The sequence below is a fragment of the Carassius auratus genome, chromosome 11, assembly GCF_003368295.1.
Source record: "Carassius auratus strain Wakin chromosome 11, ASM336829v1, whole genome shotgun sequence".
Taxonomy (NCBI): Eukaryota; Metazoa; Chordata; class Actinopteri; order Cypriniformes; family Cyprinidae; genus Carassius; species Carassius auratus.
The window spans coordinates 15,543,028-15,557,981 of NC_039253.1; the positions used below are offsets into that span (position 1 = coordinate 15,543,028).

General features: G+C 38.9%; 1 protein-coding gene across 1 annotated transcript in view; it reads right to left on the reverse strand.

Annotated features, from left to right (window-relative positions):
- Positions 1 to 723: 723 nt before the first annotated feature.
- LOC113111172 (rho GTPase-activating protein 39-like) overlaps positions 724 to 14,954 on the reverse strand; it is a 28,267-nt gene continuing 14,036 nt past the window's right edge. Inside the window, exons 3-10 of the mRNA XM_026275676.1 lie at positions 9,837 to 11,133; positions 7,127 to 7,751; positions 5,507 to 5,596; positions 3,447 to 3,520; positions 3,162 to 3,361; positions 2,425 to 2,516; positions 2,156 to 2,325; positions 724 to 2,070 (exon numbers count right to left, since the gene is read on the reverse strand). Coding sequence (XP_026131461.1) covers positions 1,876 to 2,070; positions 2,156 to 2,325; positions 2,425 to 2,516; positions 3,162 to 3,361; positions 3,447 to 3,520; positions 5,507 to 5,596; positions 7,127 to 7,751; positions 9,837 to 11,133 — 2,743 coding nt within the window. The 3' untranslated portion in view covers positions 724 to 1,875. The remainder of the gene's footprint in view (positions 2,071 to 2,155; positions 2,326 to 2,424; positions 2,517 to 3,161; positions 3,362 to 3,446; positions 3,521 to 5,506; positions 5,597 to 7,126; positions 7,752 to 9,836; positions 11,134 to 14,954) is intronic.

Sequence of the window (14,954 nt, forward strand, 5' to 3'; positions counted from 1 at the left end):
TTTATGCAAAGTTAATAGATTACAGTATCAGGCTACTTTGCCCATAGCCCAATATAAATCAACTAATATAATCTATTAATGTGCAAAATGCATTTACTTACACATATTTGAGAATTAACAAATTTCATAATTTTTTTTAGTTATATCGAATAAAAATTAATGAATAAATAAAAAAAACCTTGCTGAAAAAAAAAAACAATAGACACCGTTACAAAATTTGTAATGGTTTTACTGGTTAAAATGAGATTTGTATTGATTTTACTGGAAACTGTAATAGACTCTGTTGTTCTCTACTGGTAATTGGTTGCCAGAAAACCATTTCATTTTAGTTTAAGTTTTTATAGATTACTTCTAGAGATTGCAGTGATACATGACATGGTGGAAAATGACTGATTAAATAATACTTAAAGTAGGTTAAGATGAATTTTAAAATTGTACCCCCTAAAATCACAAGTGGCCCCTGTCTGCAAAAATGTAAATTATGTAATCATTTACTCAGCCTCATGTCGTTCCAAACCAGAACAAGTTGCTTTCTTATGTTGAACATAAAAGATATTTTGAAGATTGCTGATAATCAAACAGTTGGTGGATGCCAATGACTTCCATAGAATTTTTTCCAACTATTGAAGTCAATGGCAATATATAATATCCCTTTAAAGAGTAATTCTATGATATATTCTCACAAATAAATACAATAAATACAAATAAATCACAAATAAAATGTAACATCTTTATGAAACTTTATTAGAATCCTCAACATCCATCTCACAAAATACATACACAGTCCAAAAGGTGTATAGAATATTTTGCTCATACACAATCAGCCGATAGCACAGAATACTAAATACAAGTGTTTAGATTTTTTAAATCTATTTTCCAACAGCTCACCACCACTCAGCTCCATTTATATGTAACGTAAGTAATATAAGCAGAGCACTATTTACAAGTTTTATTTACATACAAAAACTCAAAAAGAACATTACACAAAGGGTACCTGTCTTTTTAGATAAGTCATGAATTGTATTTTGTTCTTTTTCAAGATTTTACATTTTCATTCTTCAAATGCATTTTCACAGGCATCACATAATGGCATTTAATTCCATTATCACTTAATATATTCATTCAAAAACTTTCTCAAATGTAGTAGATCTAAATGGTATGTATGATGCTGTGGACTTCCACTGGGTGCTAAAAATGTACCATTTCAAGACACTTAACACTTAAAATACTTTACTTAAAATGGAGTATGAAAAAGTCACACCCTATCTAACATAAACGATTTTTCTGTTTTCTCTAAGTTTTTAGATCACACTAGGAACTCTAGTACATTTGTCCTGTACATGACATAACATTATCATTTTTTTAAAAATACACAAATACACAAAGATACTGTCAGAAAACAAACAAAAAATGGATTCTTAATGCCTCTCACTCTGTGACTTACTATACAAAACAAACAAACAAACAGCATTTGAGTGCTCACAAAGCAATGCATCCATGCAAGTTATTAACTTTGACCCACATTAACGTATTTAAACGATTAACAATTCATGACCATTGGAACTGAAGATTTACATTTTTTCATGCTTTTGAGCATGCAAAGAACAGGGGATAACATTTCTGACACAAATTTCAACTTCAACAGTCTTTATATCAATAAAGTGTACAGAACACAATTAAATCATGGAAGTAACAGTTTTGAGTTTTCCACTCGCAATGGAAAAAAACAAAAACAACAAACGATCACCCTTAAAATTGTACCTTTGCCCTAGGTTTTTAGTTTTTGTTCACAATGTCATATTTGTGACTGTGTTTATAATAAGCAGGTTGGTTTTGTATCAGTGATTCATGTTATGCTAAGAAGTAAAAAGAACTTTAAACAGTGCCCTCTATGAAGCTTGTGTCCAGATGTACAATGAGCATTCGCAAGAAAGACATCTCTTTGCGGGTGTTCTCAAATATGACACGGGGGTCGTCCGACTGGCACCGAAGACAATTAGGAGCCATTACCATAGCAAGGTTGTTCACATCCATTTTAGTGACCGCAACGTTTGCAGGCTGAGCAAAAACCTGAGGAAATGCGTCAGAGCAGTCAATAGATATTTTTGTGCATTTGCTGCCTACTGTGAGTGTGTTTGTTGAGTGTTGGGAATACCTGTAGGAAGTGGATGAAGTAGCACAGCACCAGGCGGTTGAGCTCAGGCAGCGACTGCACCACGCTGATGGCTGCCACAGGATCATCATAGTTACTGACACACTGCTTGTAGAAACTCATGGGGATGAGAGGCTCCTCCAGCTCACGGTACCACAGCTTCATCAGAGAGGCTGAGGAAGAACAATATTTTTGGTTTGATATTGAAATGCCAGTACATATTTTCTTTGGCTATGTAATGTTTTTGTAAATGCATGAGAATAGTTACTCACCAGGAACATTGGGGTCGGACAGATTTTCAGGAATCCTCCACTGGTCCACCTGAAGCTTCAGTGCATTAACTTCATCAATATCACCAGGAACCCTGTAGGTGGAGACTGTAACGTTACACTCAAGGACCACTAGAGGGAGCCCACACACCATTGTTATGTAGGAAGAAACTCTGTATGCCCCATGTGTTGAAAATGATAAGAAATGTTTCTAGAGCGCTAAATCAGCATATTAGAATTGCTTTTTTTTAATTAATTATTTAATCTGCTAATTAATCTATAATTATTAGATTTCTGAAGGATCATGTGAGTAATGTCTGTTGAAAACTCGGCTTTGCATCAAAGGAATTAATTGCATTTTATTTAAAAGTACATTTCATTAGTATTACTGTACTAATGTATTTATGATCTAAAAATGCAGCCTTTTTGAACAAGTCTGTCACTGAAACAGTTCAGTTAGCACGATTATATTTGACCCTTTGAGCTGCATATGTCAAAAATATATAGTTTAGTGTTTTGTTGCGTCACACTGCTCCTTGTCAACAGGCTACAAAAAGTACCTTGTAACTGGAAATGCTACTCTATTAGAAAACACCTGTTCAAAAGTCACATTATGAAAAATGTAGTTAAAATTAGTAGATTCGCAACTTTAAATTATGTACTTGTCAACACACTCATATATTAAAACATAGTCTGGTCTTCTATTCTGCCTAATTAGCAGGAATTTGAGCAGGTCTTACCTGAATATGCCCTCAGTCTGTGCTCCGCCCAGAGCTAGCACATACTGAGACAGCTGCACTTGCACCCACGGCAACTTCCTGTCTGGAAAAAGCTCACTCTGCCGCTCCATCACTTCCTCTAGAGAGCTGCCAAACAGTGAAGGGGTCATGATGGCACGCCGACTGTGGTCTACCTCCTCCAAACTGGGCTTACGGAGACCCTTTATGGGAAACACATAAAACACTACTTATTTCTATCTTCCTTAAACACCTGATTCTCCTTCAGTGTATTTGATCAAAACTCACCTTTTTCCCTCCAGTGACCGCCACTTTCTGGAGCTTCCGGTAGCAGTACTTGGCATATGTGCTGATGGGGAGAGCTGGAGACAAAAAGACACAGGGCCTGAACAGTCTAATCACTGACAAGATCTAATGCATCAAAACCTGTTTTACAAGGTAAAGACTTTGAGAACTGAGTTGCTTTTCTTTATCTGGAACATGGGCAAATTGCTCAAAAATAGTTGACATGGAATCAACGATCATGGGATCACAGCGGCACGTGGGGAGTGAGGCACTTCAAAATGAGTCACTGCTTTAACAATGAATGACAAATGGAGATTTAGTTCAATCAAAAGTGTGGAGGATGAAATCCAGCCAGCACAATCTGTTAGTAGTGACTCATCAGAGCAACATGTGAACTAAAGGAGACGAAATAAACAGAGGGTTTTCTACTAGGCTGCGTTTCATCAATGTGCTGTCTTATACTTTTGTTATGTAAGGGCCAAGGACATTAGGACTATAAAAGTAGACATCGCAGAACATTTTCCACTAGATGGAAATAAATGATATTCCCAGAAATCACTTGATGTCAGATAGTAAAACAAACTCCAGGCTTGTAGAATCGCTGGGATTTATTGTACATCCAGCAATGCAGAATTTATAGCAGCCTATGCTTAGCATTTTAGAGAAACCACAGTCGTTCTCCAAGGATTCCTCTGGTTTCAAGAAAGCTTCATAACTCCAAAGTAAAATCCATAGGGGGCATTCCTAATACAGGCTTTTCAAATCTTAACTAAAGGAGCCAGATGGTAAAAATCGGTGCTGCAATAAAAAGCATCTTCTCTGGAATGTGCCTCAAACTTGACACCTCTTCGGATTTATGGCAAACAGGTGACACACATGCATGTTGACATAACCTCTTGTTAATTTCCACACACCAGACCCCAATTACGTCTAATCAGAGATACTGCATCATAAATGTACCCTTTGATTTCTTTTTTCCCCCTGGATTCCTGAACCTAAGCAGACCATTTACAGGGTAAACATACAGATTCCACTGCATTCAAACATGCAGATTCTGATATTTTATATGACTGAATAAGTGCTGGTGGTCTGACTTTGAAACAACAGCTTGCACTCATCTGAAATGAAAGGCAACAATAAAGTAAAAAAAAAAAGCTAGAGGAAACAACAATCTATTCAGAGACCACACAGATCTTTGTGGTGACTCCCTATGTCAGGGAGATGTGTAAATTCCTCTTTTACAATGGCTCTGTCATCAGGGCTTCCAATTTAACATCCCAATAAACTCCTCAGCTGAGCCAGCCCTGCACATTTAGACCAGATCCAACTTCAAGAATCCCTATAGTGACTCACACCCAGCTGCAGCAGTATCTGTGAAGTCGACCCACTCATCTGGACATCTCCCCAACAGATCCAACTAAGTGACTCAAAAACAATGCAGGCCAGAGCAGGCATGTGAGCAATATCCTGCTCAATCAAGTGGCCAGTGGCTGGTGCTGGTCTAATGGGCTTGTGACTAGAGACGGCTCATGAGTAGGTCTGCTCCAGCGACTGTGAGTCACTGTTTTGCCATGCGTGCAGGCTATGAGACCCAGTGTGAGGGATCCTCACTGTGGTCAATGTCATGGTTATGTGTAGGCAGAAATGTGATGCGATCATCAGGACCACTCATTGTGGTAACAGCCACAAGGTCAAAGAATCACCATATGGGGGCACTGTCATTTACTGATAAGCACACGTGATGCATTCTGCCTGATAGGGCTAGTTAACCTAGTTTTATTGACATTGGCAAATAATCGATGCTGCTACACATGACAATGAAAAGCACTCAATATATCTCTACAGAGGCCTGCATACCAACATCTGATTCTCCTACAATGTATTTCATAGTGGTGCAATAAATCTCTGGTTGGTCCATTACATTAAATTTCAACAAACTGAATAAAAGTGACTTTAAAATGTCAGTTCACTCTTTTTATTTATTTATTTATTTATTTATTTATTTTTTATTGTTCCAATGTGTCTCAAATAAGAAATCATCCACAGTTTAAAAATACCCCTACCTTCTGTTTCCTCTGAGTTCTGTTTTCTCTTCTTCCTTGACTTTGAGTTCTTCTTCTTAATATCCTGCTGATCCAATATGTACTGGGTTACTGCAATGAAAACACAAAAACCAAAACAACCTATTAAATAAGCCATATATAAAAAGGTGTTGTTGTCTGAGAACTAAAATAATCAAAACCAATTAATAACATGTATACACGCTGTAATGGAATAAAAATCTGCTTCTGTTTTAATATATTTTAAAATGTAATTTATTTATGTGATGTCAATGCAGAATTTTCAATTTTCTGATATGCTGATCTGATGTTCAAAAAGCATTTTTTTCTTATTGTCAATGTTGAAAAAAATTGTGCTTAAAGGGATCCTATTATGCTTTTCAGCTTTTACAGTACCGTTTGAATTTCGAAACGGAAACCGAAAGTGTCTTTACAGGTCATTATGTTGTTTGAACAAACAGCCTATTATTAGACCACAGCAATCCATTTTGTACTCAAGTTGTTGTTTTGCCGCGTTTCCACCTCAGGAACTTTACCCAGGAACTATGGACTTTGGCCTGGTACTTGGTGTGTTTCCACCGTAGGAACCAGGAACTAAATAAAGTTCTGGGTAAAAAAAATTCCCTCAGAAAGTCCCTGCTGGCGAGGTGGTACTTCTTGAAAGTTCCGGAACTTTCGGGGTGGGACCTGGCCGCTAAACATGCTGATTGGTTGAGTTCAGGCAGCATTGGTTGAGTTCAACCACCATTTATTCAGATCATTTTCAAAATATTACTTTTATTGTGTCATGAAATGTAATTTTAAAAGTATTTCAGGCAAGAATGTAGTTGTTTAAAACTCAAATCTGTGGTTTATTTATAAAGACAGCGCTTATTTAAAAATGTGTTTCGCCGATCTCAGAGACGGTGAGCTCCACGCGATCAGCGGGAGCTCAGTGATCATTTATCCGCCGAGAGCAGCCTCACCTCGGCTAGATCTTCTGATGTGTGCCGCTGGCTCTGATGTCTCTTTAGTGGTTAAACATAAAATATAATTTGATATCCTATTTCGTTTTATTGTAAATATACAGTGAGGAAAATTGCAGAAGCCAAGGCGAGCTGACTGATGTTATCATGTATGCTGCTGTTTGCAGAATTACCGGACTTTCGTCATCGCAGACATCACACTGCCGAGTTGAATGCACAAAGTCTGAACTACCGAGGATGCATGTCCAAAATCAGCGGTACTTTGTATTGAGAAACGCGCACAGACCTACGTCACCAGTCTATTTGCCTAATCTTCCCGGTACTTTACACCACGGTGGAAACACAGAAATAAACAGGTCTGGGGGGAAAAAAGTTCCTGGTACAAGTGTTCCGGGTAATTTCGGTGTAAACGCAGCATTTTTTATGGATCTGTCTGAGGCTGGCCCCTCAGGTCTTTCACACAGGATGTGTTCTTTGCATTTTTAAGGTGAGACATATTTTAAAAATGTCTCATTGCCTTCGGTTTCATTCAGTTGTGTTCAGAGCACAAGAATGTGTCCTGTCTAAACAGCTTTTAGCTGATTTAAAAAAACAACAACAACAACACACCCTGTAAGCCTAGAGTAGGTCGTTTTAAATAATGAATTGACAAACTTACTGTTTTTGTCATTGGCTGGCTCCATGTGCCGCTGAATGTAGCCTTCCAGGTAGCAGCAGAACTTGGGTGAAGGAGCGAAGAAGGCAAGGCACACAGCCATGAGCTCCCAGCCTGCTGCCAGGCTGCGTGGGCTTGTGTTGCCTGTGGTCTGCCTCACGAGTTGGACATAAAGCTCATCCCTCAGGCCCTGCATGCCCCAGCACTTGGTGACAATGAGGAGGGCTGCGTGACGCCGGTCCAGCCGCGAGGGCCGGTCACCCATGTACGCCTGGACGAGTTTAAACATCTCGCAGGCTTCTTTGCGTACAGTGCGGTCATTGGTCATCAGCATAGGCTTCTTGATAGAGCCGCGGTTCCAGGACAGCATGTTGGCGATGGAAACTCGGCGGCGGAACAGGCCCTGGGTGTGCATGTTCAGGTGCTTGCTGGCCCAGTCAGCCATGTTGGCATCAGGGGGTGGGGGTTGACGGAGGGTGGCGTAGGAAAGCTGGTAAGCCCCACCACCACCTGCCTGCAAATTGGAGTCGCTGGCTGCATGATGATGAGGGCCGAGTGAGCCTGTTCGGTTATCTACCATACCTTTCTTTCTACTGTCCAGCTGAACTGTTGGCTCCAGAGTTCCTGCCTATAGGTGAAGAGGAACAGGGTAAAAACACAAAAGCATTCATAAAACAGCTATTATTTTTACACAGCTACTTTGTTTTTGCCCTTCACTTTTTTCTCTGCATTAACTGTAGGATCAGCACTTAAACTTGTAAAATTAGCACAAAAAACTACAGATAAAGAAATCCAATCCACTATATGAATGACCAATCGCTGACATAAAAAGTCTTTCTACAGTAAGTCGTTTCTCCTTCCATGTCTCTTAAAAATAGTGCAAATCCAGCAATGGCCTCATTTTGATCCCTAGAGGAATTTTGTCCTGTAAGGAGGTCCGTTTTGCAGCCATATGCATACTCTCTCGCTGTATTGTAAGCTGTATTCCTGTTACAAAAACCATAACGCATCTGCCAACTCCACTTTTATACTTACTATTTAAATGCAGTTTTTTTTTATGTTGAATAAGTTTTTATGTTTATATTTTAAGTTTACATTTTTAGCAATTATGTGACATGCTTTTATCGTATTTTTTTTTTTTTTTATTGACATATTTAGCAATATTTAATTTATTTTCAGCTTTACAGATTTAATTACTTGAAGTTTTTTTCATCCTAAATGTATATTTCATTTTATTTTGGCTGCATTTAAATTAACAAAAGCATGTTGTATATAACTTTTTTATTTTTCAGATTTTTTTCCATTATATTCACCCTCATCTGCCAATAATTTGGGGAATTAGCACACTGAAATGCCAGTATGGTGAAATGGCTTAGACACCATGGAATGAGGTGACCTATGATGTCATCAGTTTATGGAACAATCCCCAGCAGGTACCAAACCCCTATCGGCTTCACCGCAGACACACAATTGGTCTGTAAAGTGACCACGCCTGTCCAGGACCCAACTGTCCCTACTGTGTCAGCAAAGCTACCATATGGGCCACAGTAGCCATCCTTCCTGCTCAATAGGCATCGTGTTTTGCAGCTCCGCTACATTCTGGCATTTCACCCATTACCATGGCAGACCACTGCTGGATTCGTATCAGAGGACGGCGGGAGGGGAAGAGGTGGGTGCAACGAGAGTAGATATCCTTTACTCTTTTTAAATAGGTAAAGAAAACATTTGTAACGATCAGCACCCGTAAGTCTCAATGCCTTAAAATAGTCCCTTTCATGTTTCCAGAGCTGATTTGGATCGAAACCCAAGTAGTTAATTCTTGAAGGCATTTGAGAAAGTACGGCGCCTGGATGTTGAACAATGCAGATAGAATTCATCACTGAGGGAGGACAGATTACAGCTTTGCTACGGGTCAGAGCGGCAGTAACCGTTCCTTTGAGTGATCATTGCCCTTAACTAGAATCATGTGCAGCCGGGGAATTACCTAACTTGCCTGACTGCAATGCTGAACACCCAAGAGAAAGATGTTGTTGCCTCATTGTGATTTACGGTGTAGACTAAAATAACTGGACTGATATTTTACATCACAATTATGTTATAATGGGTAGAGTAAGGTGTACATAATAATCTGTTTCTTATAAAGACCATGGGGGAAAAAAATCAGACGGGCATGAACAACTTCAACAACTTCAACCAAACAGTCCCGCATGGAGATTAAACAAATACGACGTCTGGTTTTTAATGATGCTGAAACTTAAGATCTGTGGAAAATAGACTGCGCCAAAAGTTCATACACATATTTTATAAGAAACTGCAAATCTCTATAAATTAAAAAGGTACAAGTTACTCCCCTAGAGGACTTGTAAATGTTAAGCTCATTATAAGAAAGTAATAGTTTACTAAAAGGTCACTCGTAACATTTTAGAATATTATTTTGTGTGTTAACATTAATGTATTTAATTTATAAATATACTTTTGTGCATTGTAGATATGTTTTTTTGTCTATACAATGTAAGTAGGGCTCATTTTTGTGAGTAAATAATCATTTTCAGTTTAGATGGACCATTATCTAGTATAATATCTATAACTGAAATTAACAACTTCTGTAAAATTACTGTTGATTCATGATAACCAACTAATGTTAATGAACTGATCCTGTAAAGGGTTAACAAGCCATTTCTACCAAAGGAATATTAAATTGAACTTGTAGTACCTGTGAAGGGGGTCCAGCAGTCTCAGGTGAGGACAAAGTCACACTCTTCTCAAGCGTGTCCACCTTTTCGTAAGTCCTCTTCTGTCGTCCCGGAATCTCCAGAGGTGTGAACACCATACTGGAATGGTTACTTGTCTTGCTAAGTGACCTGCTGCAAGATGCAATGTCCTCCCTGGAGGAGCACCGTCCCACACTGTGTGTGCGCTCGGAGGAAGAGTTCTCCGACATTTCAGAGTCCAGACTAGTTTTGGTCTCTCGCATTGTGTTCGAGCGACTAACCACCTCCCTCATCTCTTCCATCAGACGCTCGTTCAGGGCTGTGAGTTCCCCTGTGCTGCCCACAGACCCGGGTCGGCCCTGGGCCCCGGCACCCATCCTCCTCCTGCTTTTCCTCCGCAGACTTGGAGATGGGCCGGTTGAGTAACCTGAGTCTTGATAGCTAACGGCGGGAGGTGGTGGGGTTGAATAGTCCTGAGATCCTTGACTGCCCTGCCGGCTATGGTGCACTTCCATGGCTCTGAGAACACTTGCTTCTAGGATCCTCCATGACTGCTTCTTCTCCAGGCTGGCGGGCTCCTTCTGAAGCCCCCTTGTTGGGAGAAGCAGAGATTCGGATGCTGAGGTTGGAGAGGGGCTGGGAGAGGGGGCCGGTGAGGTGGAAATAAGCCCTTGCTTGGGGTCTACATTTACCATGTGCTTGATACACTCTAAGCCTGCTGGACTATAGTCCGATGGGTTCCTCTTGTGTCTGGAACTGCTGTGAGATTGACCCGGGTGCTGAAGAAGCTTCATCTTCTGGAGACTGTGTCTAGATGGGCCGTTATGTAGGTGAGCACCTTCAACCTCCATATCTACTGGAGGCTCATCATAAATGGGGCAATCATATGATGGATCATCGTAGAGGCGTGCGGTTGCTCCATACTGAGGAGAAACTGGCCTAGATGAGCTAGAAAGTGGCCGTAGAGATGCTGTCGAGTCCTCAGGGGTCACTAGGCAGAAGCTGCCATTGCTCCCCTTCCTCAAGTGGTGGGCCTGCCTGCAGTCTGCTGCTATTTTTCCTCCTGGTGTGGTTTTGTAAGCCTGTGGTGAAAGCATGTAGCCTGAAACAGATTTGACGCTGCCAGGATTGAGTGTGCAGGCACTATGGTCATTGGCCTTGCTCTGTGGGAGATGAAGGGAAGCAGCTCCACTGGTTACTCTTGTCTGGCTTCTGCCAATGCTGCTGACCTTTACCAACATGGCGGCTTTGGATCCAGGAGAGGGCTGCCACCTTTGAGATGTGTCTCTTTGCTCTTCCCTATTGTTAGAAGTAAGAGAAATGCATTTAAGTTTGTCAATATACGGAAGGCCAAAGATACAGAAAGAAAATGAGGCACAGGCAACACAAATCTACAGAAGCAGTAGCAAAAAATCTAATCTATGAGGCCAAAACTAATCATCTTTATGACACCTTTAACAAGTCCAAAGCTGCAATCTTCAGCCTTGCCTTAATCATCGAGACAGGTCGAGCTAAATTCTCAGCAATTTTGGGAAACTAAGGGTCTGTTAGGAGTATAACATGTCTATCTAAACACCCATACTGCCATTTTGTCAGGAAAACAAAACCATGATTGTTCAACTGAAATAGATTTTAAAGCACTACAACGTTTGAGTTTAAAACAGATTAGTGGTGAAAATGAATGCAGTCCCTTTAATTGTGCTTGTTCGAGAGTTTGCCTACAACTTTTTATTGTCACTACGCCGATCTGCTGCTGTTTGTAAACCCAACAATGTCCAAAGCCTCAGCAGTCCTAAACTGTGGTTCAAACTTAAGAAAAATACTAAAAGCACTATTCCCAGCCAAACATGACTTTCTAATTGCTCCAAATTGGTAATTTTTAGTTATTAAACTTTCAAATAAAACCATATTGATTTTAATAGTCATTTTCTGCCAAATGTTTATCAAATACATAGTGAACCTTGAACAAAAGTAAAATAAGAAAAAACACAGTCACTCACATATAGATGATCCCTAATCATAAATCATATTCCTAATAATAAAAATATAAAAGAAGTCAAGCTAAGAGATTATTAAATACTTTTACCGTTATTGTGTAAGGAGATGCATTTCTGTCCTATATTGAAAGAACTGGAGGAGGAACATGCTTTCACAGGGCTTTTATGTACACGGCTGGTCACCACAATAAAAAACCCCAAGAAATCCTCTAATGAAAATATGCTTAAGCTCCCTCCTCTGGGGATTTCTGAAGAGTCACTTCTCAAATGAACACTTCCTCTTATAACTCTACATTCCATAAACACAAACAAAACATATTATCCCATCAAACTCAGAAAGACAAGATAAGTGGTAAGAGATAAGAGAGTTGTGTCAGACTTTAAGTCAACACTTTTACAACCACTGCAGTGACTATGCTAATCGGCTGTTGCATTTCAAAAAAATGAAGGTATATCACTGTGGTGCAAGCACTTCCCTACTCTTCCATCCAATGAGGTATTTTCCGCCATTAGAACTGTTCCCTTTTTTTCTCAAATCATTTCTCACACATTTAAATGTTAAACACATTCATTTTGAGATGCCAGACAGGTACAACACATATGAAAACTTGAAGCCAGCCATCTGGCAGAGCCCCAAGGCCACTGTAAAGACTGTCTGACGTGACAACACGACAAACAACAATTCAAAGTCTGTCACACTGATAAAGAGACTTGACACTTGAATCACAGAGTGTGAGTGTTTAGATGGTGTTGGTTTTCTCAAGGTGGTGACAGAGGGGCATTGCTTTGGAAGTGTTACCCACCAAAGAAAAGACAGTAAACATGTAGCTGCTCTTTCCTAAGAAATTCAGCCTTCGGCATCTAGCATGACACAATGACAAAACATCCTCACAAGTTCACTTTAACAATACAGCAGAGTGATTTTAATTTGCTTGAATGTTGAATATGCAAAACCGAAAACACTCAATGTAGATTTGGGTCTCCAGGATGTGACACTGAACATCCAGAAGAGATGTTTATGTAAGGCCGACAGATTCAATGTGTTGTTGTTTTACGAGTTCTGCCGATGTGAGCAAGCAGGCAGCTCAATTTCCTGCCACAGGGAATGACTGTTAAAGAGTTCAAAGGACAAACTTCACAGCACAAAGAGAAAATACCAATGCAGATATAGATTTAGCACCAATTTTACTGCTGCACTTGTGTAACGTTCCTCAGAAATGCAAACGATAATTTAATGTACACTACTGTTCAAAAGTTTGAGGTGGGAAGGATTTGGTCTCCTATGCTCACCAAAGCTGCATATTTGATCAAAAATACAAAAATATTAATATTGTGAGACGTTATCACTATTTAAAATGTTGTTTCAAAGCAGCTTTTCAAGTAGTAGAAACATTTATTTTTAGCATGTTGTTTATCATTTTGTAGAATTTCTTAGTGAACGGAAATTAGAGGACAGCACTTTGTAATAGAAATCAGATTTTTCTCTTTAAAATCTTTGTTTAATTAGTTATTAATAAATCATTTTAACATGAGTTCATGGCCTGAATTAACAAAATAATTACAATAATTTGTCCACAATTATACAATATATCAATTAGCTTACAAAGACATGGATTTAGCATTTTTTGCTTACTGAAAAATTACCAAATTTATTGAATATATCTTTAAATTTTTCACACACACAAAAAAAATTAATACTATAACCTCAGCAGCCAAGACTTCTTGTCCCTGACGCTAAAGTATGGCACAAACACACGTCAACTGTATTTAAACATACTCTATGTGAGAAAAACAAAAAACAAAAAAAAAACAGTACTGTGACTATTAATGCACCAGAGATAAAAAAAAATAAAAAAAATAAAAAAGGAAAATGAGAGCGGAAGAGAGAACCAGAGAGAGTGTGAGATTAGTCATGGGAGGCTGCTTTGGTTGGTATTAGACAACGTTGGCATTTCTTCCACTGATCACTCAAAGGCATCGGGATTGTTTAAATAGCGGTACAATGCATGGTTGTTAAGCGCCATGGCAATGGTTTTCTTACCATAACATTCCATAATAAGATCCTTGTGGGTAGAGAGTGTGGCTGCTACCAAAAAGACTGAACGAAAGACAACCTAAAATATCAATGCATCACAAAATAAATGTCTTTTAAAAAATTAAGATAATTCTACATTTTTCTTTGGTAAGATTATTTAGATCTTATTCATTAAACCTATGCACCTTTGCCAATTTACAGATGACACAGTTTAAGCACACATTTTATTAAAGTCATGAAAAAAGGAGGCCAGCATAACTAAAAAAGCAAGTTAAAATCCTTTAGAGCCGCTTTGGATAATTTAATTTGGCAAGGAGGAAAATAAGGTTAACTAGTCAGGGAGGATCAATTCGTCCCAGGCCGTCTGGTGTCTAATAGTCCTAGCAGAGGCAAGAGATTAGGAGTTTTGCAGGGTGAAATGTGTCTAACCTCATTATACTTGTGAATGCATTGGACTTTCCATCAGTATCAGAAAAAATATCAAGACAGCGTGTCCAAAAACTCTTCCCCAACTAAAGAGGAAGAAACTGACATAATGGGCTATTTTCATCGTATGGACAGGAAGAGGAGATGTGGCCTATAGCAAAAATCTGAAGCATGACTCAGAGTTGAAAATCATCTTTTCAACAGATGTGAAAAGCTAAGCAACATAAATACACATGCATATATGCCATTCAAAATCTGGTTTAAGTTTTTTTTTTTTTTTTTTGTAGTCATTAGTCAGAAATACAGTCAAAACAGTACTATTCTAAAATATTAACATTTAAAATATATATTTTTTGATGAATAGAGAGTTCAATATTTTTTTGTAACATTAGAAATGTCTTTACTGCCAATACTGATAAATTTAATGCATCCTTGATAATCCAAGCTTTTGAACAGTACTGTATATGTATTAATGTAATATGTATTATGTATTATGTATTATTTCATCAGAATGATTCATTTGACTCAAACTTTGCTCAATGAAGCAAAACTGATGTGTACGAAGATCTAGAGGACTCAGCTGTTTGTGGACAGCTGAACACCTCTCATTACTGAGCCAGTGGGTCTAGCTTCTTCACATACCGCACACGTGACCGGCCCAT